The sequence below is a fragment of the Aptenodytes patagonicus genome, chromosome 11, assembly GCF_965638725.1.
Source record: "Aptenodytes patagonicus chromosome 11, bAptPat1.pri.cur, whole genome shotgun sequence".
Taxonomy (NCBI): domain Eukaryota; kingdom Metazoa; phylum Chordata; class Aves; order Sphenisciformes; family Spheniscidae; genus Aptenodytes; species Aptenodytes patagonicus.
This window is the reverse complement of record NC_134959.1, coordinates 18,413,091-18,440,935: the sequence shown is the minus strand read 5'-3', so window position 1 is coordinate 18,440,935 and position 27,845 is coordinate 18,413,091. Positions and strand designations below refer to the sequence as shown.

Sequence of the window (27,845 nt, the reverse complement as noted above, 5' to 3'; positions counted from 1 at the left end):
TGGGATTGTTCAGCCCGGAGAGGAGGAGGCTTGGGGGAGACCTTATTGCAGCCTTTCAATACTTAAAGGGGGCTTATAAAAAAGATGGGGACAAAGGTATTAGCAGGGCCTGTTGCGACAGGACAAGGGGGAATGGCTTTAAACTAAAGGGGGGTAGATTTGGGCTAGCTATAAGGAAGAAATGTTTTATGCCGAGGGTGGTGAAGCACTGGCACAGGTTGCCCCGAGAGGTGGTGGATGCCCCATCCCTGGAAACATTCCAGGTCAGGTTGGACGGGGCTCTGAGCAACGTGATCTAGTTGAAGATGTCCCTGCCTATGGCAGGGGGGTTGGACTAGGTGACCTTTAGAGGTCCCTTCCAACCCAAACTATTCTATGATTCTAAGTACATGGTATGAGAACATAACTTTGGGACTTTTAAAAAAACACAGGAAAAAATGGAAGGAGAAAAAACATTATCAAGAGAATAAGGAGTTCGACCAGGGGAGGAGAGTGAGAGAGTATTGAAAAATCACTGTGGATGTAGCTATGCATTAGTGGGTGTTCATGTAAAATTTGTGTAACCTTCTGCTGCTAAGTTTAATGGTGCTTAGTCATTCAGATTAACAAATAGTTTTATATCATCTCTATTCCCCTCTTCCCTCCCTTCCCCCAAAACAGAAAGCTGTACTTAGTTGGGCATATCTTTCTATTTAAAAATACAGAAAGTGTAGATTTTTGACGCTGTAGGTTCCCTTTTAATGAAAGTAAGAATGTTTTTGCTTTTTTTTAATCCATACATCCATACCAGATCAAAGAGTAGTTTTCTATCCCTTTGTTAATACCAAAGATTTTCCTATACAAAATAAATTAGTTTCTACCTTTTAAAATGAAATTTTCATGCATAAGTTAATATGAAAAAGCAAGTCTATAATTTTTATAATTATGTTGAATTAAGTAGAATATTTTATTCTTTTTCTATGTTAAGACCAAAAGGAAAAGCTGATGCAAGAGAACAAAGACCTGCAGTTATGCTACCTGAAACATAAGCAACAACTAGATGAACTGAAAAATCACATGAAGTTTTTGACAAAGGTGAACTCTATTTCTGTTTAGAATATGAGCAAATAATCCTATTCTATGTTTTATGCATAGTGCAAATTCTTTTTGAAAGTAAAAGAATACAGAAATATAAGTGTTTATTTATTCATGATATCAAGCAAAATGTCATGTCCAGTGAGAATGCATCTTGTTATCCTGAATGTCTTTCTTCGATATTCATTCACATTTGATAACACCTTTTCACTAAGTATTTCTGTTTCAGGAAAGTGATATTGATGTAGCAGAACTCAGTGAAGCTCTCTTGCTTATGAAGGTAACTTACAAAGAATGAGCATATGGGGGGTTGGAACTAGATCTTTGATGTCCTTTCCAACCCAAACGATTCTATGACTCTATATACTTTGCTTTTATTCTTTTTTTTTTCTTTTTTTTCTTGAAACCCTTTGTTGACCATTACATGTTTTCTACACAGTGCCTGGGATTTGCAAGGGCTGAATTATTTGTGCATCTTTTAGTAGTTAATGCTTCAAGCTCATATGTGTGCTTTTGTCATTTTTCAGTTACAGTGAAGCAGAAGGAAAGATGAAAAAATTGCCACGATGAAATCTAGAGTTATGTAGATAATTCATTATAACATCAAAAGTGAATTAAACCAGATTCACAAGCATTTTTTTAAAAAACTTACTTTTTCTCAGTTAAATTACTTATTGTGCCATCTTGTTCTTCCAATAATGTTTATTAAAAAAACCATTTTTGTGTATTAATTCTGTAATTTATGGGAGCGTACTATAAGCATGGAAGTTCTAAAATGCAATACAGTGATGCTTAGCAACTTCTCTTTGTTTATTAAAACAGAAAAACAGAAATACCCAGAAAATGTTCTATTTTTTTCTCTTGCACATAAGTTGTAATTTTATTGTTTACAGCAAAATTGAAAATGAAGTGGGGGTGGGGGGAAGAAATCAGTGAAAAAATAAGTTTGCATTAAGTTTCCAGTGTTCTAGTGACTTACATTTTATTTTCTTGAGGAAGTGTTTACTGTAAATAGAATATTTTTCTGCTACTGAAGTGCAAATGATAATTCTATAATGATAATGAAAAAAAGAAGGAAAAACAAAACAAAAAAAATCACCTAGATGAAAATTAAAACCCCGGTATTAATAACAGAAGCAATGTAGACTTGAGAATAATAATTCAGGTTTTGTACATTCACTGAAGCAGGATTATTAATTATATAAAAGGCAAGTATATTAAGGGGTTTGTATTTTCATTGCATAGACAGGAGTGATTGCTTCTGAGTATCTCGTACATTTTAATTGGTTCCTGACGATCACGAGATTACATTACTGAATACAATCCTGACACTTACTGGTCTACCTCATTCTTATTTTTCGTGTTACCACATGCTCAAAATTTACAGTTATGCTTACTGTCTTATTGTTGTTCCAAAATTATATCCCAGTGTTACATTTAACCAGGCACAAATACATCCAAATATTTTGCAAAAGTTTGTTCTAGTAATTTTTCAAATTTGCTCCAGGTTCAAAAGCAGCAGAAAAATGGGGACCTAATGTTTTTGGAAAAAGTAGAAGATGATATCCGTAAAGATTTAGAACACTCCATGCAGGAGCTGCAGTTAACACATGCGGAAACAGTGCAAGAACTTGAAAAGACAAGGAATATGTTAATTGTGCAGCACAAAATTAACAAAGATTACCAGGTACTAAACTCTACTCACAGTGGAAAATAACCTGATAATAACATTTTAACATTTGTAGCACTGGAACTTGTCATAAGTGAGACTTGCAAATTCAGCAACAAAGCCAGTCTGTTTATAGGTAACCTAACATTTGCTGTTGTTGAAAGTATTGTTTAAAAAGCATGAGATCCAAGTGACTATAATGTTAGTCTTTTAACTCACCCTGATCAGAGCCCTCAAACCATGCCTTCTTGGGATTATCTCTGAGCTCTTATCAGGTCCTCACAGGAAAAATAGTAAGTGTACTTATCAAATAAGCTTCCTTTTCCACAACATGCTGCTTTTACTCTCTTGTTCTGGATTATTGCAGATCATATTTTGACTTTTTGTTCAATAAACCTAAGTTTTAAAATAACAAAATCATTAAAGAAACTATTAGGAACATTGTCCTGAAAGAATAGCTAGTCTGTTTTTCTTAATAATGTTTTTAGATTTTGCTGAAATTGGAATTGATTGCTGTATTGCTGAATTAAAAACTGCTGTTATTTTTGTGTACTCTAAATGTTCTTTCCTCAAATCTAGCTGTATTTTAATTTGTAGCCAAAAACATGTGCAGCATCAATGCAGACAAGCCTCAAAAGTCCTTTTTACATGCAAATTTTTTTCAGACTGAAGTAGAAGCAGTGACACAAAAGATGGAAAGTCTACAGAAAGACTATGAGTTAAAACTGGAACAGTATGTCCATCTTCTTGATATTAGAGCTGCACGCATCCGAAAACTAGAAGGTATCTTTAAAGTATATTCTTCTCTAATTTTTTTTTATATTTTATCTCTTGCAAATCATTGTTGTAAATTTGTTCTTCAGTTGAAACACTTCTCCATTCCTAAAACTAGCAGAAAGGTCAGTTCTTTCATGGAAAATTATCTGTGTGCTGTTTCATTGACTTAAATGATAAAGTTATTAATCAAACAAAATTCAACAAAGCATTTATGCTGCAGCTATTGCTGAATAAGAATAAAACTACCAAACTTAGATTTTTTTATTTTTTTAAATAAATTGTACATTTATAGTCAACCTCTTATTTTGCTGTTCTATCCTTGCATAATCATTTTGTGTTGCTAAAAATCCCAAAGTCATGGTATAATATACCAACGGAATATTTCAATATGATGAATTTAAATTGCTGTTTTAATGGCTTCAGTTTGTAAAAGGTGCATAGGAAGCCTGAAATAGGATACCTTACAAACCCTGATGTCATAACAATTTTCATGTTTTATCTCCAAGTTGCATCCCCTGTACTAAAGGACTGCATGATGATTTATGTCCTAATTTTGTAAGCATTTGTTCACCTCTTGCCACCTATGAGGCCAGGCAACATGTAAAGGTCTTTGCTGATAGTTCCGTCCACTCAAGATATTACAGAGGTTAAAAGTCAGATGTATTCTTTCTTTCCCTAGCAAATTTAGTTCAACTCTACAAAAATACGTCTTAAGTCTGCTACATTTGCATAGTGATACTTATTTTGATCATTGCATAAGACTTCTGAATTTTTGCTTGCTAACTTCCTTGTAATCTGTTATTAATTGTTAGAGTCCTGTGTCTGTTTTTAGGTATATTGAAGCAGCTCCATTGTGGAGGTATTCTTGGTTGTTGTCAGTGTGCTAGATGAGCAGTAGATGTATGATTTCACATGTGTGATTTCTTTTTTTGGTTACACCTTTAAGAAAGTAACGCTGTTAATATAATTGAATTATGCTTTTTTCCTCCCTACTCAGACATTAATTATATTTGATTTTTAAACAAGACGGTCATATTGTAGCTCTATTTTATTTGTTGCAGCCCAACTAAGAGATACTGTCTATGGTACAAAACCACGTAAATCCAGACCAGAAATATTGCCGGGTGATCCAGTGGATGAATTTGATGAAACTTTACATTTACAAAGAGGAGAGAACCTTTTTGAAATTCATATCAGCAAAGTGATCTTCTCTTCTGGAGCTATGCGTGCTTTTGGTGACCATGAACCTGCAACTTTTTGTACTTACGCATTCTATGACTTTGAACTTCAGACAACCCCAATAGTTTATGGGCGTACCCCATCATATGACTTCACTTCTCAGTACCTTGTGCAGGCTGATAACTGCTTCTTGCACTATATACAGCAAAAGAGTATCACACTTGAGGTTCATCTTGCATATGGCACAGATTATGAAACAGTTGCTGCATGTCAACTGAAGCTCCACGAAATCTTGGAGAACAGTGGGAAGTTCTACAGCACAGCAAATTTAGTTGGTAATTAACATATCAAAAAGTATTCTGATTGATGCAGTATTGTAAGTGACAATTAAGTAACGGTATTTGGCCAACAATGAATTCGTGTATTACTATTTTAAAAGAAAAAAAAAGAGATTTACACAACATGGTATTTCCTGTTGGATGTGCAGCATGTTCTGGTGATTCTACCTACAGTTGTGGGAAAGCTCTGACTTCGCAGAGTGCAATTTTGCCCACAATGGCTGAGGACAAAGATGGTGTTAATATAGTGATCCTGAAGTACGTGACATTAGAAGTATGTGGCATGCTGGAAATGGCATTAGAGAATCTTGTCTGAAAAGAGCAAGTGATTCTTTGTCTTGTATAAAGGTTACTTGCAAAGTGTTACTACTACGCATGTAAAGAATTTTAGTAAAAGATAGTATCACCTTACTCAACAGAATTATACAAAAACAGCATGGAGAAAAGTAGTTAGTAGAGCAGTGTACTTGATTGCATTGTAGTATTATTAATATGTTAGAATTTCTCTGAATACTGTAGAGAAGACATTTTTAAATGACTGATATTCTTTTTCATTTTGCTTTATTTTATGTATTGTTAATTGTGTTTTAGTTGTTTAATGCAAGTTCCTTTCATCCTCTGAGACTGTTATTGATACAAGGGGCCCTACTTACTTCAGCTGTGAAACGTACAGTAATTTCAGTGAAGTCTTGTAATATATTTAATGAAATTAAATCATTCTACTTTTGCATATGCAATTTCTCTGTTTGGCAGAATATACATTAAAAACAAAAACATTTCTGCATTATAAGACTATCAAACATCAGTGCTTTATATCTGGCCCAAATGTCCTACATACATCCCCTCATTCCTTACCAATAAATAAATGAAGAAATGGTTACAGTGGTTGTAATTTAAACTGGTAAGTCAGAGGTCTTCATATAATAGTCGTAAGGCATCAAAAAGGTGCAAATGATGGTGATTACAGTTAATAATATTTTGTATAGTAGCATAATCTATGGGGGAGTTAGTTTAGGTTTTGTGCATTTTTTTTCCTTTTAATTTAATTCATTGTTTTAAAATAATTTTAAGATAACGCGGACAAGCCTTTTTTAAGAAGTACTTAATATTCTGTGCTGCTTACTTTTTCTTTTAGAAGTATTTTGTCAGATCAGTATATATAGAGACCTCTAACTGCCCACTTTTGTCAAAAATCTCGTTTAAGAAGCCATTATAAAGTGGTATTTTTGCCAGTAATTTAAACTGCATACCACTTTATGGGGCATTTCCAACTGTTGACATACAAAACTGACCTAAGCTTTATTTGCCTTAAAGAGATTAAAATAATGAACTTGACTTGACTCTATAGCTTGGATAATAAATATTGCAGATTACAATATAAAAAAAATGCTCATGTTTCAGTTTTGGATCATACATGTAGAGCCAGAGGAGGAGTTTCTGTTTCTAACATGAACTGCACATTTCATGTCACAAACACTGTCATAATGCATAGTCACAAGATAACTAATCTTTAATTTGTGGTGTTTCCTAGCTTTTGACTTAAGTAATTTAATGTTGAAAAGAAAATTAATGCAATCCCTTATGTATTTATTCCTTAGGAATCAAAGGAAACATTCAAAATTACGGTACCGTAGAATACGGGATCAGGTTACGAGTTCCTATAGATCAAGCTATTAGTCTCTACAAAGAGAGGTCAAAGGCTCTGGGGTATATAACATCCAATTTTAGGGAACGTGAACGACCATCTCAGGTAGGTTTGGGTTTGTACTTCATAGTTTTGATAGAATAAACTGTTCAAAATTACTTTCTCAGTTCAAATAGTTTACTTCAAGTCTTGATATGTTAAAGGTTCTAGAACTGGAAAATATCTTTAGCAGTTGAATGACATGTTTTTCATGTAAAGAGATAAAGAACCAGTTGAACTATAGCTTTCCTGAAGAGACAAAGTCTTAAACTTCAGTTTGTCACTAGAATATTTGAAATTATTATATTTAGTTTTTCTTAACCTGTAAGTGCCAGATTTTCTTAACATTTTGTTAGTACAATATTCAGGAATGTTAAACCAACTGGGTGTCAGATCAGTATACCAGGTGAAGTGGTTGTTCAGAAAGGTCTCAAAGTTCTTAATGTTTGAGTATTATGAGATTGAGATTATTTCACTTTTTTTCTTTTTTTTTTAGCTGGATAATGAAGAGAATTTTGATAATATAATGCACTGTATAATCATGTTTAAATAAGAGTCACAGAAAAAGAAGGGACTTTGAGATATCTTTAGCAATTGTTTAAGAAATAAAAACAATCAGGTTGAAATGTGTAAGTTAAAACACTTTAGAGTCTCTAACAGGCCATTTTTTTTTTACCTATAGCTGTTTAAATTACTGTAAGTCTGGAGTAACTTTAATGTTTTATATTATTCCATAATGTAAATTTATATTGTACTGGAATCTCAATGGATTCCATGATGTAATCTGACAAGTATGTTTAGTGTATGAATTCTATTAAAGGTTAGCGTAGGCATTTTCAGAAAAACTTCATGTTTGATAACATTGTAACATTTGCTTTAAATCTGATTTTTAAAGGAATCAAAGGTATTTTTAACTAGCTCAAGAAATCTGGCCGTTGTTAAATGCCAAAATCTGTTATTTAGTTTTCTCTATTTTTGATTATGTTATTTCTAGCTGTGTTACCAGTCCAAACACAGTTGAGAGGTAAGGCATGTGGAACAGAGCGTTTTGTTGTAATTATTGTGAAATTGCAAATTCAAACATGGCAACTGAAATATACTGATTATACGGGAGAAAATAAAATAAGAAAAATGGCAGAAATGAAGAGCAGCTTCTACAGAGCTGTGTGAAACACCACTGTTTTCAGAAATGTTTTGTGGCAGAAACTAAAAGTCATATAGCTATAGCAGATGGTTACATTATGTTAAGGGTTCTGTCCATCTGCAGCTGCAAAAGTAACTTCAGTTGTGCGTTCCAAAATTTAAGCTTTCACTAGTTAAACATACATATAAAATTGTGTCCTGTATAGCTGCAGAAATCATGGAAACATGAAGTGTACATAAACTGCTATAAATTTTTTTTTCCAGTTCTGTATGTAGCCAGAAATAGTAGTCTTAAGGTTGCATATTAAGGACTTAAACTGTCATGTTTGGTTTTCTTGTTAACTATTTCAGTGTGGATTATTTAATCAAAATATTTAACATTTTATCACAAAAAATCAAATTGATACATGTTTCCCCATATACCAGTGGACAGAACTCTGGCTTCCACAAGCAAGATAATTAGGTACAATTAATGAAAATAGATGTGATATATTAGGGTAAAAAAGGAGAGCCTTTTGAGGTCAATCTAGATGAGGATTACTCATTTCAGGTAGTCATGTTATTTGTTTTCTTCTTATTCTTTAATTTTTATTAAAATGAATTTCCCAGTTTGCCAGCTATGGGTTCCACAGTATGTACAAGCCATGCTGATAGGTAATTCAAAAAATTTGTGATATCATTGAGTTTTTTGATTTATTTTTAATTTCTTCCAAATATTTATTATGCTATTCACATGCTGATTTCTAAATTTTGTAAATTGTTTATGTAGGTAAAGGTTTAGGAGGAAGAAGAAACCAGAGGAATCTGTGGTGCAATTTTAATTATTGAAAAGTATATATATAAAAGGGACTAAAGTTATAAAAATTTCCTGACACAGAATAGCTGTCAAGACCAGAATCCTTAACTTTAAAGTGGTACTAGATATGAATCACTCTTAAAACTGTGATCTTCACTGCTTTGTAGATAATCAAATGACAAGTAGATCATAAAACTTTAGAAGAATAAAGCAAACAATCACAGACCTGAAAGGATTAACCTCTTATTTCCTTATACCAACAACCCAAGAGAGATGTCATATTTATAGAACAAGTAATATTTTGACATATAAAATGAAACAGTAGTTGGAGTGTCATTGAAATAATCAGTTATTTGTTCTATTTATATAGTTCTTAGAGTTTGCCAACATAAGAATTCTAATGTTTTTAATTTAACTTCTTTTTCATTTAAAGCAGCAGATACTCAAAACTGCCCAAGTCAGCACTTCAACAGATGGCAATTTAAATGAACTCCACATTACAATAAAATGTTGTAACAGTCTACAATCCCGAAAAAAACGTCTTCAGCCAAATCCTTATGTTGTCTACAAGTTCTTTGATTTTGCAGACCATGATACTCCCATCATTCCTAGCAGCAACAACCCACAAATAGATGACCATATGTGTTTCCAAGTGCCAATGAATGCAGATTTAGACCGATACCTAAAATCAGAATCCGTAACCTTTTATGTATTTGATGATGGTGAAACGGAAGAAGGTGCTTATGTAGGGAAGGCCAATGTGCCTCTTATTTCTTTAGCACATGACAGATCTATCTCAGGTAAGAATTAGAGCTCTTTAAACTTAACAAAATCTTCACTTCCTGTTTTGTATCTCTTTAAGAATCAAACTAAAGAAAGGCTCTTCAGAGGGATCTGGACAGGCTGGATCGGTGGGCTGAGGTCAGTTGTATGAGATTCAAGAAGCTCAGTGCTGGATCCTGCACTTGGGTCACAACAACCCCATGCAATGCTACAGGCTTGCTGAAGAGTGGCTGGAAAGCTGCCTAGCAGAAAAGGACCTGGGGGTGTTGGTCGACAGCCAGCTGAACATGAGCCGGCAGTGTGCCCAGGTGGCCAAGAAGGCCAATAGCATCCTGGATTGTATCAGAAATAGTATGGCCAGCAGGACTAGGGAAGTGGTTGTCCCCCTGTGCTTGGTATTGGTGAGGCCGCACCTTGAATACCCTCACTACAAGAAGGACGTGAAGGTGCTGGAGCATGTCCAGAGAAGGGCAACAAGGGTGGTGAAGGATCTAGAGCACAAGTCTTATGAGGAGCGGCTGAGGGAACTGGGGCTGTTTAGCCTGGAGAAAAGGAGGCTCAGGGGAGACCTTATCGCTCTCTACAACTACCCGAAAGGAGGTTGTAGTGAGGTGGGTGTCGGTCTCTTCTCCCAAGTAACAAGCGATAGGACGAGAGGAAATGGCCTCAAGTTGCACCAGGGGAGGTTTAGATTGGATATTGGGAAAAATTTATTCGCCGAAAGGGTTGTCAAGCATTGGAACAGGCTGCTCAGGGAAGTGGTTGAGTCACCATCCCTGGAGGTATATAAAAGATGTGTAGATGTGGCACTTGAGGACATGGTTTAGTGGTGGACTTGGCAATGTTAGGTTTATGGTTGGACTCGATGATCTTAAAGTTGTCTCTTCCAACCTAAATGATTCTATGATTCTAAAAACCCGTATCATTCATCTACTGTTCTTGTCTGACAGAATTTTAAACTCCAATGAAATCCTAGAAAGAGATTTTGCATCTCAGTGTTACTTAAGTCATGGCTAGTGAAAAGTCTGTGACAGAGCTTTGAAACTGATGAATTATTTTTATTAATATCAACATTAAACTTCAAACATTAAAGAAAGAAAAGATCAAGGGAGATAAAAAGTTTTTAATATCTCTTTTGTTTACTAAGACAGTACTCACAGAATGTTCCGGTATTGTTGCATTTTAACTCAAATTTTAAAGTGGTTGTTTTTGTGATTATCCATTAACTGCAATGAATCTGAACAGGATGCCTGTACCTTACAGGGTGGATTACAATAGTAGGATTTTTTCCCCTCGTGACATTTTCTGAGATTTAAGACAAATAAGTAAATATTTTCTTTAAAATCCACAAGTTAAAAAAAAAAAATTAGAACAAAGGAATCTGGTGTCCAAATATTCATTTATTGTGGTCCTAACAAGGATGAAAAGTCTTTTAAATCCTTTTTTGTTCTCTATACTGGCCCAGGTATGGAATAATTACGAATTGATAAATAATTATAATTGGAATGATGTGTCACTCTAGCACTGACTAAATTTAATTGCTAATCAGTTATTGATGTTGCTTTTTTGTTAACATTTTAGTAATCTGTTTGCATCTGTCTTTTACCACTGTTTTTTGCCTTGAGAAGCCTACCAAATTTACCAGTTATATTTCTCACACTACTATATTATAAGTATCTTTCATTATTAGGTAGAAAGGCCCTGTTAGTCTTAACATCAGGTGGGAAGGGATGGCTGAAACCTGACTTTCAAAATCTACTGCTTTCATAACTGACAAGATATCTATGAGGCAAAAATAGTAGGTGTCTTGAAATAACTCTTGAAAAAAAACATTGTGTTTCCCTCTGGTTCAAAAGTAACCTGGAAATATTTGATATCTTCTTTTACTGGTCCTTTTTTTATGTTCTAATGATAAAAAATGTTTCCTGGCATATACATACTTTCTCCCACCTCCTTTTCTTCTGGTGTTGCTACTTCTTTTTTTCCAGGACTGATATGCTAATTTAAAACATGGTTTCTTTCTCTGCGTGGCTTTAATTTTTTTTCTCATTAGTTTCCTTTTCTAGTTTTGACTAATGTACACTTAAAATAAATTAGAAAATTGACATGAAAAATCAGCCTCTTTGAAGAAAAAAAAACAGATCAAGAGCTACGCTTAGAATCTTAGAATCATTGCCGACTGGAACTCCTGATATCATCTAGCCCAACCTCCTGACCCTGTTAAAGCAAGTTCCTCAGGACTTTGCCAAGTTAAATTTTGAGTATCTCAAAGGACAGAGATCTAGTACCTGTCTGGTCAACCTGTTCCAATGTTTGATCACCCTCGTAATAAAAACTTTTTCCTTACAGAGCTGGGGTTTCCCATGTTCCAACTTGTGTCTGTTGGCTGTCCTCCTTCTGCTGTGGTTCTTCACCTCTGGTTCTGTCTTTTCCACACCCTCCTATTAGGTGGCAATAAGATCCCCTCAGAGCCTCCTCTTCTGAAGGTTGAACAGATCGCTTCTTTCAGCCTCTTCTGTGTCATGTGCTCCAATGCCCTGAAGCTCTTTGTAGCCCTCCACTGGACCTGCTCCAGAATGTCAATATCAGTGTGCTGGAGAGGCCAAAACTGGACACAGTATTCCAGATGCCATCTCATAGGTGTCGAATAGAGAAAGCATGAAACTTCCCTGGATCTACTTGACTGCATTCTTGCTAATACAGGCCAGGGTGCAGTTGGCATTCTTTGCTGCAAAGACACAGCTTGGCTGGCTCGTATTATTTTTGTCAAACAGGACCAGCTCTTTTTCTGCAAGGCTGCTTGTGGCCAGTCAACCCCCAGCCTGTAGTGCTACTTGGGGCTATTCCTGGGCCGATGCAGGACTTTGCATTTGCTTTTGTTGAACTTCATGAGGTTTCCGTCAGCCCATTTTTCAACCGTGTGAATAACAGCCCTGCTTTCAGTGCATCAACTGCTCCCCACAAGTCGATATCAGTTACAAATTTGCTATGGTGTTTATAATATAAAAGCTGCTTAATGGTTATTTCATTGTCAACTATAAGACATTCATGAAAATTTTAAAGTATGATTCTATATTTATCCCATATAAATGGATAATAGAAAATTTGCAAGTAAATTTAGGGTGTTTCTTCTTCGATAAAGATGTAGCAACTCACAGATTTTTTAAAACCCTTTTATTTGCTTTAACAAAAGTTAGTAAAACATGGAAATGTTTTAGTTAGGTCTTTTGAAAGATGTCAATAAGAATTAGTTATCTGGTATTGGATTAGCTGAGAAACCTACAGGACATTTTGAACGAACACAGTAATCCAGTCCCTTCTAAATCCTGTATTTTTGAATGTCCACAGTGTTATATTGGATATATTTGGATCTACAAAATACAATATTTTGACACCATTTAGCTTCTAAAATTAAGACTATTAAGTTACTTAATTTCTGAATCCCATTCAGTTTTGCATTGCATTTTCTTGTATATGTATAGAATAAGATAATTTAGACAAGATTTGCATTTTGCTTTCAGGTACTTTTGAACTAACAGATTCTGAAAGACGCGCTACTGGTACCATCACAGTTGAATTAAAATGGAAGTTTGTCTACCTACCACCAAGTGGATCAACAATGGCTGCACACGTAGTGAATTACATTCAAAATGAGAAGTCAGCGGCAACTAAATTACAAGCAGAGGAAAAAACGCAGACTCCAGCCCTGTCTCCTTCTTTTACTCCATCAGTGACAGTAAGTAATTTAACAAACTCACAGAAGTTGAGATATAAAAGACCTATTACAGTAGGTTGTTTAGTTCTTCCCTGATGACCAGGATTTGTCCTTACTGTAAAATAATGCATAGTACAAACACTTCATATAACCACCATCTTTGACTTCCTTTGGGAAGTGAAATCTTTCTTGTGTCCAAAACTTTAAAAAGTCTTTTATAATGGTAGATAACTGGTTAGCAAAAGGGCAGGGAGAAAAGGGAGGAGAAATAACAAACATTAAATGTCTTCCCTATGAATTTAGTACTTGCTAATTCTCTTTCCAATGTAGATGTCCTACATAAAGTGTAGTCACATGCTTGTGCAACTTCAGGGCAAGGGTTGACATTTATGACAGTCATGAAATCAGCTATTGTTTCTGTGGTCTCAAACTCAGACAGAACTCAGTCAGTTGGGGTAGCTTTGAGCCAAAAGAATTTTCAAGCAGCCAGACGCAAGCCATATGTATGGATACGTAGGTGTATCTGCACCACACTCTGTTATTCTGGTGCCTGGAGCATGGTGCTAAGATACCCAATAGCTTCTTAAAAATCACTCACATAAATTAAAAGTAGTGTAAGGATTTTTTTTTTTGTGTATAAAAATCAGTGGAGATTGAGGTTAATTTCTACCTTCATCAAGAGAGTAAAGCTTGAAGAGTAATAAACTGCTTTTTCTTTATTATTTTTTGTCTTTTGTATTATAACATCATGACAGAAATATTTCTGTGTAATTTTGTTAATTTTGCAACTATTACCAGTCTCTTTTCTGCTTCTGTGTTAAAATTCTCCAAAGGGAGTGGCATGAGGAAAGGTGTCAAAGATATGGTAAGCCTACAGAACAAGAAAAGAAATCAAGCACTCCATAAACGATAATAAGAAATCATTCTGCCACATATATGATACCACTGACTTCAGTCCTACAAATATCTTTCACCTGGAACTCACATTGCATTCCATAGATGTTCTGTACAGTTTCATACCTATTTGTGGCTGAATTCTGAAAGGTATCTTCATTTGGTGTGGGGGGGCGGATTGCTTATTCAAACAACATCTATGTCATCTTGCCTGTTTAGAATTGAATTTAGTGCAGTTAGTTTGGCTTTGAGAAAAATTAGGGTGTCTCAAAATTTACTGTAAAATAAGATGGTTAGAATATGGCGATAAATGCTCTTCAACTATATTTGTTTTATTACAGAAACCAACACCCAAGCCAAGGCAGCGTGCAGCTCAAGCAGACAAGAAACTATCTTTTCTGGATCTTAGTACAATACAAATGGCAGTAAGTTTTAAGTATTTTGCTCGTGTATGTTGAAGCAAGAAAGGCTGCTTATGTCTCAGTGTGGACAATTTGTAGAACTAATAATGGAAAACACTCCATTATTTTAGCAGCACAAGACTGGGATGTCCCAGGCGATGAATGGTAGCACAGTACTGCATATAGGTAGGGGATACAATACAGGGATATTTGTGTGACTCCCTTAGAATTGCTTGCTATCCTCCACAGTTTACAAGCTTCAACTTTCATAGACTTAGGACAGATTCTAACAGGATCAATCAACTGTCTCTGCACTGTTTCTCTCAGCTCTCTAGGTTATTAATTAAAGTGTCTTTGTACAGTGTACCACTTGCGCAGACATATAAATGGCTCTACAGAAACCAGCTTGATCCAAACAGATCCTGGTGTTGTGCTAATGAGATACACAATTTCACACACTTCAGAGCCACCTCTCAAACAAGTTTTATCAGCTGAGATTACAAACACTGTGAAAACAATTACACTTCTGAACTTGGGATGCACTATTGTGTACATCCTTCCAGACTCTAGGAGTGTCTGCTTGGAACTAACTCAAACGTATCTGCTGTATGGTGTAAATTTTCATTTGATCTTAAATAATCTGCCTTCAGACAACTAAGAATAGGCTGTATTTACTCTTTTAATTAAATCCAGTAAGTTAAGGTAGGTTCTTTAACTGCTAATTATAAAAGGTATAAATATTATTATTAATAATATTATGTTGCATTAATTAATTAAAAACTAGCTGTGGTCATTTTTTTCCATTTGTAAATGCCTTGATTGGATTTATTTTTTGAAATATTAACATCAGTTTTCAATTCACAGGTGGTTCTGCTATTATTTAGTTTACCATGACTAAAACTTTGTTTTGAGTCATACAGTATAGGCTGGAAAAAAGAATTAAGTCGATCTCTTGTATTTATTAACTTAAAAAAAAAAAGTCAAATGTTTGTGAAATCAAATCTTTTGAGAGCTTAGGTATGGCAAACTGAAATGTTAGCCATATTGTTACACACACAACATATCTTCAGCTGTCCAAACAGTAACATCTCAAAGTTCAACAATTGTTCACAAACTAGGTTTTTCTAAGGTAGACAGCTACTCTGTCTCCATCAGAAGTCTTCATTGCTGGATGTTTTAAAAATCCAAGTCTCACTGACTGGTTAGAGACAAAAGTACTGTTAGAACTAAATAATGAAACAGCTGGGGCTTCTCTGATGTCTCAGTCTTGTGGTGACATGGCAAGAGAGTGTCCATGCAAAAGAGTTAGAAGTTCAACAGATTAAAACTGTACAGGAACAGTCTGTTTCATTTTCCTGTTCATTTTCTGAATAGCAGAGAATCTAGTTCTTTGGCATGTGTCACATTAATACTGAAGTAAATGGTTGTTTTCAGAAAAGGAGACTCACTAAAAAGTGGGATGAATGATTTGAGTTGCCCAAACCATTTCTAAGAATTGTCCAGCTTCAAAGGTAGAAGCTATAGCAGAGGATAGAAGCAGTAATGCTAATGCAGGGAAGCAAAGGAGGACATAATTTCCTGTCCAAATGCTTCTCCACCAGTAAATTTATACCTACCTTTTTGTGTTAATTGTCTACTGTATGTTAAAGGCTTCCCCTTATTTTACCCATAACTTAGGGCTCTGTTGTTGAAAGTAACATGGAACTTGCACAGAAGATGAAGGCTTCAAGAGTTCCAAGTGTTTCAGAGGTATGAGATTATACAGGTTTTGTGGGTTTATATAATACATTGCATTTGAATTCCACGTGTATGTTATTTCTTCAGAGTCATGCATCAAAAATCAAACTACGGTAAAGTAAGATCTCAAAAACTTCTCTGAAATATGAAAAAAGTGATTCGTTGTGATGACAATCTTTTTTTGGCCATTAGAAAGGGAGGAATATCTCTACTTATTTCCTTCTATGTTTGGATGAAATTTATTTTGTCTTCCCTCTAAAAATTACCACTATATAGCGGGGGGAAATGAAGAAGAAATGGAGTAAGTTTGGAATATTGCTAAATATGTAGCATTCCAAGGAGAAGAAAAGTATTAAATATTGTAATTTGTAATGGTCCAATTGGTTGTGAAAGTAAGCTGTGGCAGATTGGCAAACTGTACTTTTTAGTGGTGTAACACACCATTTAATCACTGGCTCTTATCTTCCTTTCACTTTTCTACTTTAAAGCTCATCTGGGGCTTTGATTGAGAAGTTAAGTCTCCCTTCCACCACATCAGGTGGTATTGGTCAAGTAGAATAATCAAAAAGTATTCCCTCTCTGAAAATTTTATCCGCAAAGTGTAACTCTGTCACTGAAGGAATTAAAAAGACTGGCCAAACATTGTCTAAAGTACAGTGGTTATGACACATCATCTATGCCAAGGAGGAGCATAAGAGACATAAAGCCAGTTTTCTACGACTTGAAAACTTCAAGGATAACCTTTATTTATAGAATAAGGCTCTTAAGTGCTTGTTAACATTGGGTTGCTTTGTGTGGCTCCAAATGTGTTAGAATAGAAATAACTCTTCAGGTCCAGTTTTGGAAAACCCAGATATTCTGTGGCCAGCTGAAAGTTATCTCACGGACTCTGAGGGTGGGAGGTGAAGCATCAGTGTCTCTGTGGAAAATTCAGTCCTAGAGGAGAATTGTTGGGTGATAAATAATGCATAGGTCTCCAGCAAATTTCCATGGAAGATGACATGTCTGTAATGTTATATCCATTGATGAGGTATTATTCTATGTAATTGTACTCAAAGAGAAAGAAGGGAATAAGATTACTTCAGAGTAAGTTATGCACTAAAGATATTTTACCTTAGATAACATGTTTGTATTTTGTAGCAAAGCCAATTCTTTTTAATATGATTTTAGTTTGCTTTTGAAACAGAAAATATTGTATAATTTAAGTTAGAAAATTGCCAACTGAGTAAGGTGGTGGTGGGGTTTTGTTTGTTTGTTTTTGTTTGTTGTGGTTTGTTTTGGTTTTTTTGAACTGAGTCTTTTAGAACTGAAAGAGCTGAAATATAAATGAATCTGGAAATCTAATAGGCTGTATATATCTTGACAGGTACCAAATTATTATAATAGTTATGTTTTCACAAATGTACATTGTTAGAGAATTGTCTTTCTACTGTATCAATTATTTGTTACTGCAGTTGACAACTTCTCATTGTTTCCTGCACTGCATAAGCAATATAATTGTTTAAAGGCTATGTATAATGAATGTGAGCCATAACTCTTCAAGTTTTGAACTTTAGTAACTTTTACTAGTCAAGGAGTGTTATAAAGACTGTAAGTTTATCTATTTTTATATAGCGTGTAGTACATGAGGTTAAACAAGAAAGGCTAGCAGATGATAAGGTGAAGGAGATGGCTGAAGAAATTCAACAGGAAAAGGAAGACCTCTCACATCTGTCAGAGGGGCAGTTGGCCGACCAAAGCTCAGCTACCTCTGGAGATGATACAGAAATAACTGAAGAATTGGAACCAGAAGGTAGAATTCATTTTTATGAATAAGTAACTATTTTCTTAATAATAAATCTATGTCTTTTTCCGTTTTCTTAAGCATTTCTTATTAGCAGTGGGAGCTGCCTTATTATGAGAAGCTTCATGACAGAAATGATATTCTGGTGTACTTCACAGCTGAAGCTGGGTGGTGGATATGGTGGTGTTATCTTCTTCCCAAATGGAAACTGTATTATAATTGAATGCAAAAATCTGGTATCTGACCTAGATTCATAAAATATTAAAGGAAACCTGGCTTCTATTTTAAATGTCTTTATATTCTCCCTTAGAACTATGCTGTTCTAAAGACTATTTTAATGAATATACTCCTTTTGTCTTTAGATAACAGCCAATGCTGATATCGGAAATCCTTTCAGACGGTGAGAGGGGTAGTACGTCTTATCACATCTGTGACATAAAGTTGTTAGAGGCAGATTTATTTAAAGATTGTAAAAGCCGGGTCATCCTGTTCCACCTCTGAGCCTGAACTGTTTATCATTGAAATAAACCAAGTCCATGATACCAAGTTTGACGTAAAAGCACAAGCAGGATGCTAAAATTTTATATTCAGTTGTTTGCAGCTTCTGCATAAGAATTCATTAGAAAAATTGGAAAAACATGATGTTGAACCCCTGTTGTGTTTATAAGTAACTTGCTCCAGAGAAAAAAAAAAGACCTGAATGCTTTAGAAAATAGTCCACCTGCATACAGAACTAATTTTTTTTTTTTAAAAAAGTACATTCTTCTTTACATGTGCATTGTGTTAAATATAGTCAGAGGAAATCCACAAATTCAGGCCATATTCTTATATAAAGCTAACTGTTGTTCATACTTTAGTTCATCACAGGACTTATATCATTCCACTCATCAACTTTCATCTGGGAAACATTACTATTTTTTTAGCAAATCGGAAAAAAATACAGTTTAGATTACTTTAAAGGTCATTGATTTGCCAGTGTTAATCTTCTGCAAGGAAGAGAGATTTACCTGGCACTTATACTTTATTTATTAGAAAAGCAAACATTGCTATCAGGTTTCTCAGCGAGTCTCAGATGGACTACAAATACCGGGGTTTTTAACTACATTGATTTTTTCTTTTTTTTTTTTTTTTTCCAGATCAAGATGATGGACAAGAAAATGATGCCATTGAATCAATAACAACTGACAGCGATGACTGTATTGTTTCAAGTCCAGTATCCAAGAATATTAAACAGGTGAGTCAGAGTATTTATGGCAATTATTTGGTAAGTCTAAGAAAAATATTTTAAGCCTAATGTTCTTCTAAAAGTAGCTTTGCTATATCTAAGGTCAGATTCTAAGGCATTTTCAACAAATGTATGTTTTCCTCTTTCCAGTTCAAATAGACACCTTTTCACAGAAAAAAAGAAAAGTTAACCTGACCGTATTGTGCATGTGATTTACAGGTGGTTTTTTAATGGGGAAATTTGTTGTCATCTTTTCCATTATTGTCATACACACTTAGAAGTAGACATTTCTAATTAGTTTCAATCTGAATTCAAATTTTAGTCCTGCACAAAATCTCCCTAACGGAAGATAACTATTGTAATGTGAACTTAGTCTTGTTCAGTCCTACCTGTTGCCTTTATGTGGGAAAATGTGCTTTTCTGCTTCTTCCAGTGCTTTCTGAGGAAGGGGAGGATAATTTCACTTGTCAAGGCCTGTAGTAAATCTACAATGCTTAGCTACCCACTGTTGTTTCATCCCAGTATGTTGACTTGATTGAATGTTGTTGAAATGGCAATTGCATAAGCTTGAGGTTGTTAATAACATGCAAACCTTGCATGTATTTTCTGGGACATCCGCACAGGCTTCTTTTTGTTTCTGACTTCCCAACAGTTTTAGAACTGAACATCAGTTTTCAATAAAGTTTGTAGATGTACAGTATCCAATCACTCAGTGTACTTTTTCTATTCTTATTTGTGGTCATGTACAGTAATGATATTCTCTTGACTTGTTCTTAAAACCAGCAATTAATGAGTATAAAGTCATATATACAAAATAACACAGCATAATACAAATTTGGAAAATTTACTTTGAACACTATTTCAATAGTATAGTTCTCTCAAAAAATAAGAATATTTCATACTTTTAGATCTAACATTGACTGAACAATCTTAAAAAATATAAAACTAGCACTTAAAATTGATTATAATACTTCTAATAGTTAATACTTCTCTGGTCTGTCTTAGCCTCCTTTTAAAGGACCAGGGGTGTACTGTTATATCCTATCAGTCTTAACTTTTTTTTAATGTTCTGCAATGTGAGAACCTAGAGGTAGTTTGATGATGATTGATTTTTTTTAATCCTTTTTTCAAGGCTGAGTGACATCTTACAAAGTAACTAGCAATAAGAAGCAATGCTTCATATGAGAAATGTTGCTCTTTTTTTTTTTTTTTTTACGTTGTAGAAGAGATTTAGAAATGCTATCACTTATATATGCTGCAGAAAGATAGAGAAGGTACTTTTGGAGACAGAATTGCATTGTTTATATGCAAAATGTTAAATTGTTTCACCTGTAATTTTGAGAACTAAAATGACTGCTACTCGTCACCATTAAGTCAAACTATAATACAGTTGATCTATAAATTTCTAGTCATCCTGTATTTTATTTTATCAAAATTATTTAAGAACACTTCTGAGAGGATTTTGAGTATCGATTCATTTCAGGTTCATTAATTTCTACCTCTCTCCATTGATCTGTTCCTCTGGTAACAAAGTGCATGTTCAAGAAGGGTAGATAAGACAACAAAAGCTGTAAACTATTAAGGCAACATATTTGATACAAATCGGATTTTAAAAGTAGGCATTGGTATATTTGAAATCTTGGGTTAATTATAGAATACAGCATGTGAAAATTGTGATTGAATTTGGGTTTTTTATGATTAAAAATCACTGCCTTTTATCTTTTGAGATAAATATCCTGCTGGTAATCAAACACTGTAAATAAGACTTGTGATTTTTAGAGATCGTTATGCTAATTATCCTATAAATCTGAGTTGTATGCCAAACTGTTTAAGCCATTTAAGATCATACTGTTTCTTTTTTGCATGTTGCAAATTAGACAGTTCATGGTTATTTCTTAGATATGTTCATCATGAAGGGTATCTAAGAGATTTTCCAGTACTTAGCTGTACCACTTGCTTCTTTCTCTTTTCTTCTTGTCTATGATGTATAATTAATCATAGATTACTTCATTTTGTTTCATTTCATTTACAACATTTATGAGCTTCACTTTGTCGGTATGAAATGCTTGTCCCCTTCTTTCCTTTCCAAAGTGGCGTAATTAGTGTTAGCATCTTTTTTAACAGGCTACATAAAGTTTAGTGGCTGGATTAAATCAAGTCATTAACATAATGTGCTATACAATTTGCCCCTATCTCTTTTCGTTCCCAGTACATCAAAGTGCCACAGAGTGCCAGTGTAATTGGGCCTTGCTAGCTTGTCAGGTTCAGTCAGGCTGATGGCTGCTGCTTTTACTAAAAAGCTTCCAGGCATGATAATTAATAGAGAAAAGAAGTCTGAGAAATGTAAAAGTTTGGACAGTTCTCTATGAATATTTCATACATTTGAATAATCAGAAGTTAACATTATCAATTTGATGTATAATACATTGATTAAAAGACTTGTTTCAGATCCTCAAAATAGACATCAAAACTGGGAATTTGCATTTTCTTTGGCATGGTCTTTATATTTTAAAAAAAATATATTTAAAAAAAAAAAATCTTTTCTCTTCCATCCCCTCCTCCCTTTCACCCCCATGTCTACACTTTATCCTTACAGGAGATAATTTAGCATTCAATTATCACAATAAAATTTACTGCTGTCAGCTTCCAAGTTGTCTTAAAATGTGTCCATAAGGCAATTACTGGCAAAACCAATTTATTCGGTGGTGGTCCTGTTTTTTCTATAGGTGTGTTTACGTCTCTCTTTTTTTTTGTTGCAGATACTGTGAGTGCATTATCTTGCGCTAATAGCAGTTTATTGAAAACTGTCATTATCAGTTCCTGTAAATTAAGATCTCGGCGTCTAATGAATTTTGACATGAAAATCTCTCTTAAACACTGTTAAAAAGCAATACCAATTGCTCGTGGTTCTGCTAGTCAATGAAATGTGTTTGTACAAAGGTGGAAAGATGTAAAGCATAAAGCCTATGTATAGCAAAGCGATAAATGCTTTTCCTTATACTATGCCTTTTTTGTACAGTTACTTGAATAGTGCATTTCCTCCTTTGAGATATCTGCATTCATTGAAAAAAAGAAAGCCATTTGGACATTGTATTGCAATTTTAAACTTTGGCTGTCTTGATTTCTCTTTACATTTATTTTCTGCAGGACTTGAGTACCTTTGGTGTACTTCAGGGAGATTTCTGAGTGCTCAATGCTTTTCTTAAACTGGCTTCTGTGAATATCTAATCTGAATTTAGGGAACTAATATTTTAGGTTTTTCATATTACCCCATGTTGCTGAGTTGGCTTGATTCTACTGTGACAGAAATACTAACCCTTTGTATTGTCTTAGTCTTGTCTAGCTCTAACCTTAGTTGCTTTGTGCTTTTCTTCTATAGGAAATTGGGGAAGTAGAAGTGCTGCACCAGCATATTTAATAAAACAAGGAATAAAATTCATGAAACAGAACTATCTTATCAGAGTAAGATAAAAGTAACTTATTAAAGCTTTATAGTCAGTATTTTCAAAGGCTACTGATGGGCCTAAGATTAAAAGAGACCATTTGCCATTCTCCATCTTTAAGGTGATTGTTTGCTATTATGATCGCTATTATAGACAGGAACTAAAGTAAAAGCGAGAAAGTTTGAAGAATACAGGAAAGACCTAAGTTGTCTTTTGCCACTGGTAAAGTTTGAGATGACAGTAGTTTGAATAGGCAGTACACTGAAATGATGGATTTACAACTTCTAGCACTTGTCAAATATACTTCGAAGTAATAGAAGCATGTACTACAAGTCATTCTTCTTGATGGAAGAACTGAAAGAAGAGGGATAAATAATACCAAAAAAACCCCAAACATCAGCTTTTAAAATTATTCAAAACAAGAGAATCTTAAGTCATTAGGTAACCCATTACTTTTTAGGAAACAAATAAAACTAATTAATCACAGTATTAAATTAAGTAGAAAGTCAGATTTAAGGCTGAGTGCGTAAGCCCACAGGAAAAGCATCAACAGGAGCCATTTTTAACCTAGCTGGTAATACTTTTTGTGGTTATGAATATGAATGCTCCTCAGTTGCTTACTTGAGAAACTATATTTATCAGAGCTCATTGACATGGACGTAAGTTATGGTGACTTTAGAAGTAGAAAGGAGTATTTTTCTAACTGGAGGTCTAAAAAGCAAAGGATGGGATTTGAGATTAAACTTGAGTTTTGATTTGCTGCGATATTTATCACCAAGCTTCCCCCCCCCCCCACACACACACACACACTGTGGGTAATATGAGAGAGAATCAAATTCCATTCATTTTTGCATGTCTGTATTGTCCCTACACAATACTATAATGGCAGGGGGGAACACACAGAGTATCAAATGTTAAGTATTAAAGCTCTAAATAAAAAGAACAGCTGTATTAAAAACGTGTAATTTTATACTTTTTTTTCACTACAGGTGCACTCTTAAATGAAAATACTATACTGATACTTCTGCTTTCTTCCCATACTAAGGGGTTTTTTTTCCTAAATGGATTAACTTTCAAATACAGATTTTTAAAATTTAATTTATTTTTTAAATCAAACCAGAAGTCTATGATCTACATATAGAAAAATGCATGCATAGATATATACAAAAGCAGAAATCCTATTATATTTGTCTTTGTTTAGTTTTTTACATAATACTGCTACTTATTTGATTCTATTTCTGTCACTTAAATGTTGACGTGTTTTAGCATACTGAAAAGGTACAGAGTAAGACCTCTTTTTATTGAAAAATTTTCTTTCATGCTTATTTACTTAAGGATCATGCTTCCTTTTGATATGAAAGGTAATTGTAAGTTTACAGAGCATTTCAATTACTTAATTGTGGGACTAATTGGTACTGATGTAGCTAACTGGCTTTGAGATTTGATAAAGTTGGTATTTATTTTTTATTTTCTCTGGTGGTATAATCTTTTTTTTTTTTTAGTGTTTAAACAACACTTACAATTGAAGTCTCCTCTTTGAGATAGTCTGCAGTAGAGAGGGGTGTAGCTTAGTTCAGGACTGTAACAATATTGCTTATGTAGCCTTCCCCACTTCTTGGGAGAAAATAAAACTCAGAGTTAACGAAGTTTGTATCTCACCAAACAGCTCCAGATATGTCTGCTTTTTTGTATTTATTCTTGCCTAGAAAGTTTATCTTTAAATGCTGTTAGTTGAGGCAGTGTCACAGGCAAGTTGCAAAACCAAACCTTTAAAAACAATTCAACTTCAGGAGAAACATTGAACAATTTTATGTTTATTCTTCAGAAAGGGTGGGGGAAGCAAGCCATTTGAAGGGAAGAAAGTAAATATTCAAGTGATCAAAAGTTATATTATGAGCAAAGTGCAAATGTGACTTTAAGTTCAGATGTATAGTTGTCATGGGCATGGTGGGAAAGCTTCACATCCCTCAAGAACTTAGTATTTTCCAAAATGTTTGGTGTTTTATACTGAATTAGAAATTGTCTTTTCTGAAAAAAATCAATACATTGATGGGTATGTTACAGATTTGCAGAGAAGAGGCAATAGCTAATCATTGAATTGTCTCAAGCTGTAGCAATAATTCATGCCTCTGAAGATATTAAAGATGAGTTCGTGCTCTGAAAATGATGAATTTGGACTCTGCACTAGATAAAATGGTAGCAACCAGAGACGTACTCATTGTCACAAATAGATACTTTGTTTAGTGTGTTTGTAATTCTAGACAGAGCTGAAGGGATTGCATCGAACCTTATTATGGCGGTAACCTTGTGCCATTGCATTCTTCTCCTAGCACATGGCAAAAACTGTGATGCCGGGGGAAGATTATATGTGCCTTTCCCTCCTTCACAGTAAATCCGACTCCAAAAGAGCTATTGAACCAAGGAGAGATCTCTTTGCCCTAGGTCTTAGGAGAGTCTAAAGTGCATGCACTTTTGTAAGTTCCATCCATGTGGAGAAGGAACAGGGAGCGTTTCCGTATCCCTCCTTCTATTCTCACATCTACACCATTGTGGGGAAAATCTTAAAATAGAAGATGTTATTCCTAACATGAAAAGTCACTGCGTACAGTTAAGGACTAGAATAATTTTTTGTAATATGTATTTTTATGTGTATATGTAAGATGTTGACCTGTTAATCGTAATTACTTAATGAGTAACGTTTGTGTCTCTGAACAGTTAAATTAGATTGACATTCCTGTGATAGCATTCCTTTGCAGCTCTGTTCTGACATTGTTAATAGGATGATCACAGGAATTTGGCACTTGATAGAGGAAGAGGATGATTTCTCATTCAGTAAATATATTTGTCAATCAGGTAATATTGATAGTGATTGAAGTATTGATAGCAAATGGATGCTTACTTGTGATTACTGGACAATAGCTTACAGTTTATCTGATGTGCTCTCTGCGTGAAATAGAAGGGAACAAGTGAATAAGTGGACTGTGGAAATAGATACATAAAAAAGTTAGAGTGTAAAGCATAAATATTTCTGAGCATTGGTAAAGATAGGATTCAAGTTGATCTTATGGTTAAGAAGTTTTCTTTATTTTGAGTTTTTCAAGGGCAATATATTAGTTAAAACTATGGATGTAAAAAATAGGAACATTGTTTACATTGTTCCTATAAGCAAGGCATTTTCAGTGCTGCTGTTCTGTGCAGAAAGCACAAACTCTTTTTTTTTGTAAAACACTTAATTCTGTGGGAGACTGTTGTGGGCCATTTGAGTCAAGTGGAGTTTTATTGTTCACATCAAAGTCTTAGCACTTTATTGTGACCAAAAAGGAAATTGAAATATGGAATATACAGCTTCTTGAAGACGGCAGTTAAGACTTTTTATGGAATTAAAAAAAAGGTTTTTTAATCTCAGAAATCAGAAAGATGAGAAAAGTTATGTTGAGACTTCAAATTCTGATGTAATGTCCAATGCATTTAGTACTTAACCTAATCCTAAACCTTGTTGAAGGAGTTCAGTGATTCTTCCAAATCTCTGGGTAGTGTTAATTACAGACTCAATATTAAATGGTAAAGAACACTGACACAGGCTAAGTATCTTGCCCATGTTTTGTTTTCCTCACTTGAAATGAAGGCATTGAACCAGTTTCTCAGAGACAGTCTTTGAAAGCATTTAGTATTCTTCATTTTAATATGTGTGTCCAGTCTCTCTGTTAGAGAAAATTTCATATTATATTTTGTTTTAAATACTAAATTTAAAGACTAATTTTATTCCCATCAAAGTAGAATGATTTGTGGGAAGTGATTGGTCATGACAAACTATCCATTTTTCACTTGAATAGTACCTAATAAATGAGACCGAGGCTTAAAAAAAAAAAATTAGGAAAAGATTTAAATAACATACTTCACTCAGCATCATAGAAATATAAATGGTTGTTTAAAAATTAATTCCTATCATATTTTGGATGCTACATATATTTTCAGCATGGCTACATAATACGAGCGTTTTTTGCATTAATAGTGAAATATGACATGCTAGCTATGCTGTTCTTAGGCAGTTCTATACTTTTTATTTGTAAATATCTTTTTTTAATCAGCTTGTGTTCTCCTTTATATATGCTGTATTCATGTTTAATAAAACCAGGCCTTAAAATATTCTTGACTGTTAAGCTCTAAAGTAATTTATTATTTTTTCTTAAAATTTTCTAATAATATGACTCAGTTATTTGCTTCCTTATGTTAGAAAGCAGAATACCTGGATTTACCCTGCTATTCTTGAAAAACTATAATATTCTTTGCCTACAGTGTGCAATTACAAGTGTTAAATATGTCAAACAAATTTTAAGATATGTAAAAGGAATACTTTATAATGCAGGATATTGTATTTGGACTTGATTCATAAACTACTGTCTGTGTACAAACTAGTCTGACATAGCTCCTAAATACTTTGGGGCGAACAAAACCACTCAGCATATCACTTTAAATACAGATGCTAATACATCTATTCAGTGCAAGAAGAAAAGACTTGTTTCTGAAGTAAAATTAGACAATAGAGCCAATTTCATTTTTTATGCATGTGAATGTAGAGTGCTTGAGGTTATTAGTTGAAACTGAGTAACCTTTCCAGGCTTTCATCTCTTTCTTTTCAAATTTGAATATGAAAAGCATATTCAAGTCAAAGACCATCACTTTAATGACATTTGGCAGTCATTTGATTTATTAGATTTTAGAAAAAAAAAAATTCCTTTAAATATTTCATCATTCTATGCTAATCCCAGTAATATTGCCAGCTGAAGCCATGTACCTGTATTAGTGGAGACAGAATGGTGTGGAATTTTCTCTGTCATCCTAGTAAAATTTCCATGAATCTACTGAATAATAAAACAACCTTATTGAAATATTCAGATTTGGGTTTTTAGTTAAAGTGTCTTAGGATACATAATAAAAGGAAATGTCTTTTGAAAGGAGGGGGTAAAATTACTTCATCAAATATTGAAAGGGCTTGACAGTAATGGAAATTGTTCTATATGATGGATATTTTTACAATAGGATACACCTGCTTTTCAGTTTGATTAATTATATAATTTGCTTGGAAAAATATAAGCTATCTCCATAATAAATTAGAATATTGGCTTGCAGTTCTAACTGAATCTAGAAAGCTAATCTTTTGAATATAATTTATTACTTCAAGTGATTTAAGTTTACAATAAAAA

The 27,845-nt window shown here is 34.1% G+C and overlaps 1 protein-coding gene across 3 annotated transcripts in view; it reads left to right on the top strand.

The window, feature by feature from the left end:
• RPGRIP1L (RPGRIP1 like) overlaps nucleotides 1-27,845 on the top strand; it is an 81,227-nt gene that overhangs the window by 35,131 nt on the left and 18,251 nt on the right. For 2 of the 3 annotated variants that reach the window (XM_076349310.1, XM_076349311.1), the window contains exons 11-22: nucleotides 968-1,074; nucleotides 1,304-1,354; nucleotides 2,582-2,761; nucleotides 3,409-3,526; nucleotides 4,582-5,034; nucleotides 6,636-6,787; nucleotides 9,094-9,460; nucleotides 12,965-13,179; nucleotides 14,394-14,477; nucleotides 16,131-16,202; nucleotides 17,805-17,982; nucleotides 19,110-19,207. In XM_076349310.1, coding sequence (XP_076205425.1) covers nucleotides 968-1,074; nucleotides 1,304-1,354; nucleotides 2,582-2,761; nucleotides 3,409-3,526; nucleotides 4,582-5,034; nucleotides 6,636-6,787; nucleotides 9,094-9,460; nucleotides 12,965-13,179; nucleotides 14,394-14,477; nucleotides 16,131-16,202; nucleotides 17,805-17,982; nucleotides 19,110-19,207 — 2,075 coding nt within the window. The remainder of the gene's footprint in view (nucleotides 1-967; nucleotides 1,075-1,303; nucleotides 1,355-2,581; nucleotides 2,762-3,408; nucleotides 3,527-4,581; nucleotides 5,035-6,635; nucleotides 6,788-9,093; nucleotides 9,461-12,964; nucleotides 13,180-14,393; nucleotides 14,478-16,130; nucleotides 16,203-17,804; nucleotides 17,983-19,109; nucleotides 19,208-27,845) is intronic. The other variant, XM_076349312.1, reaches the window with a different exon arrangement.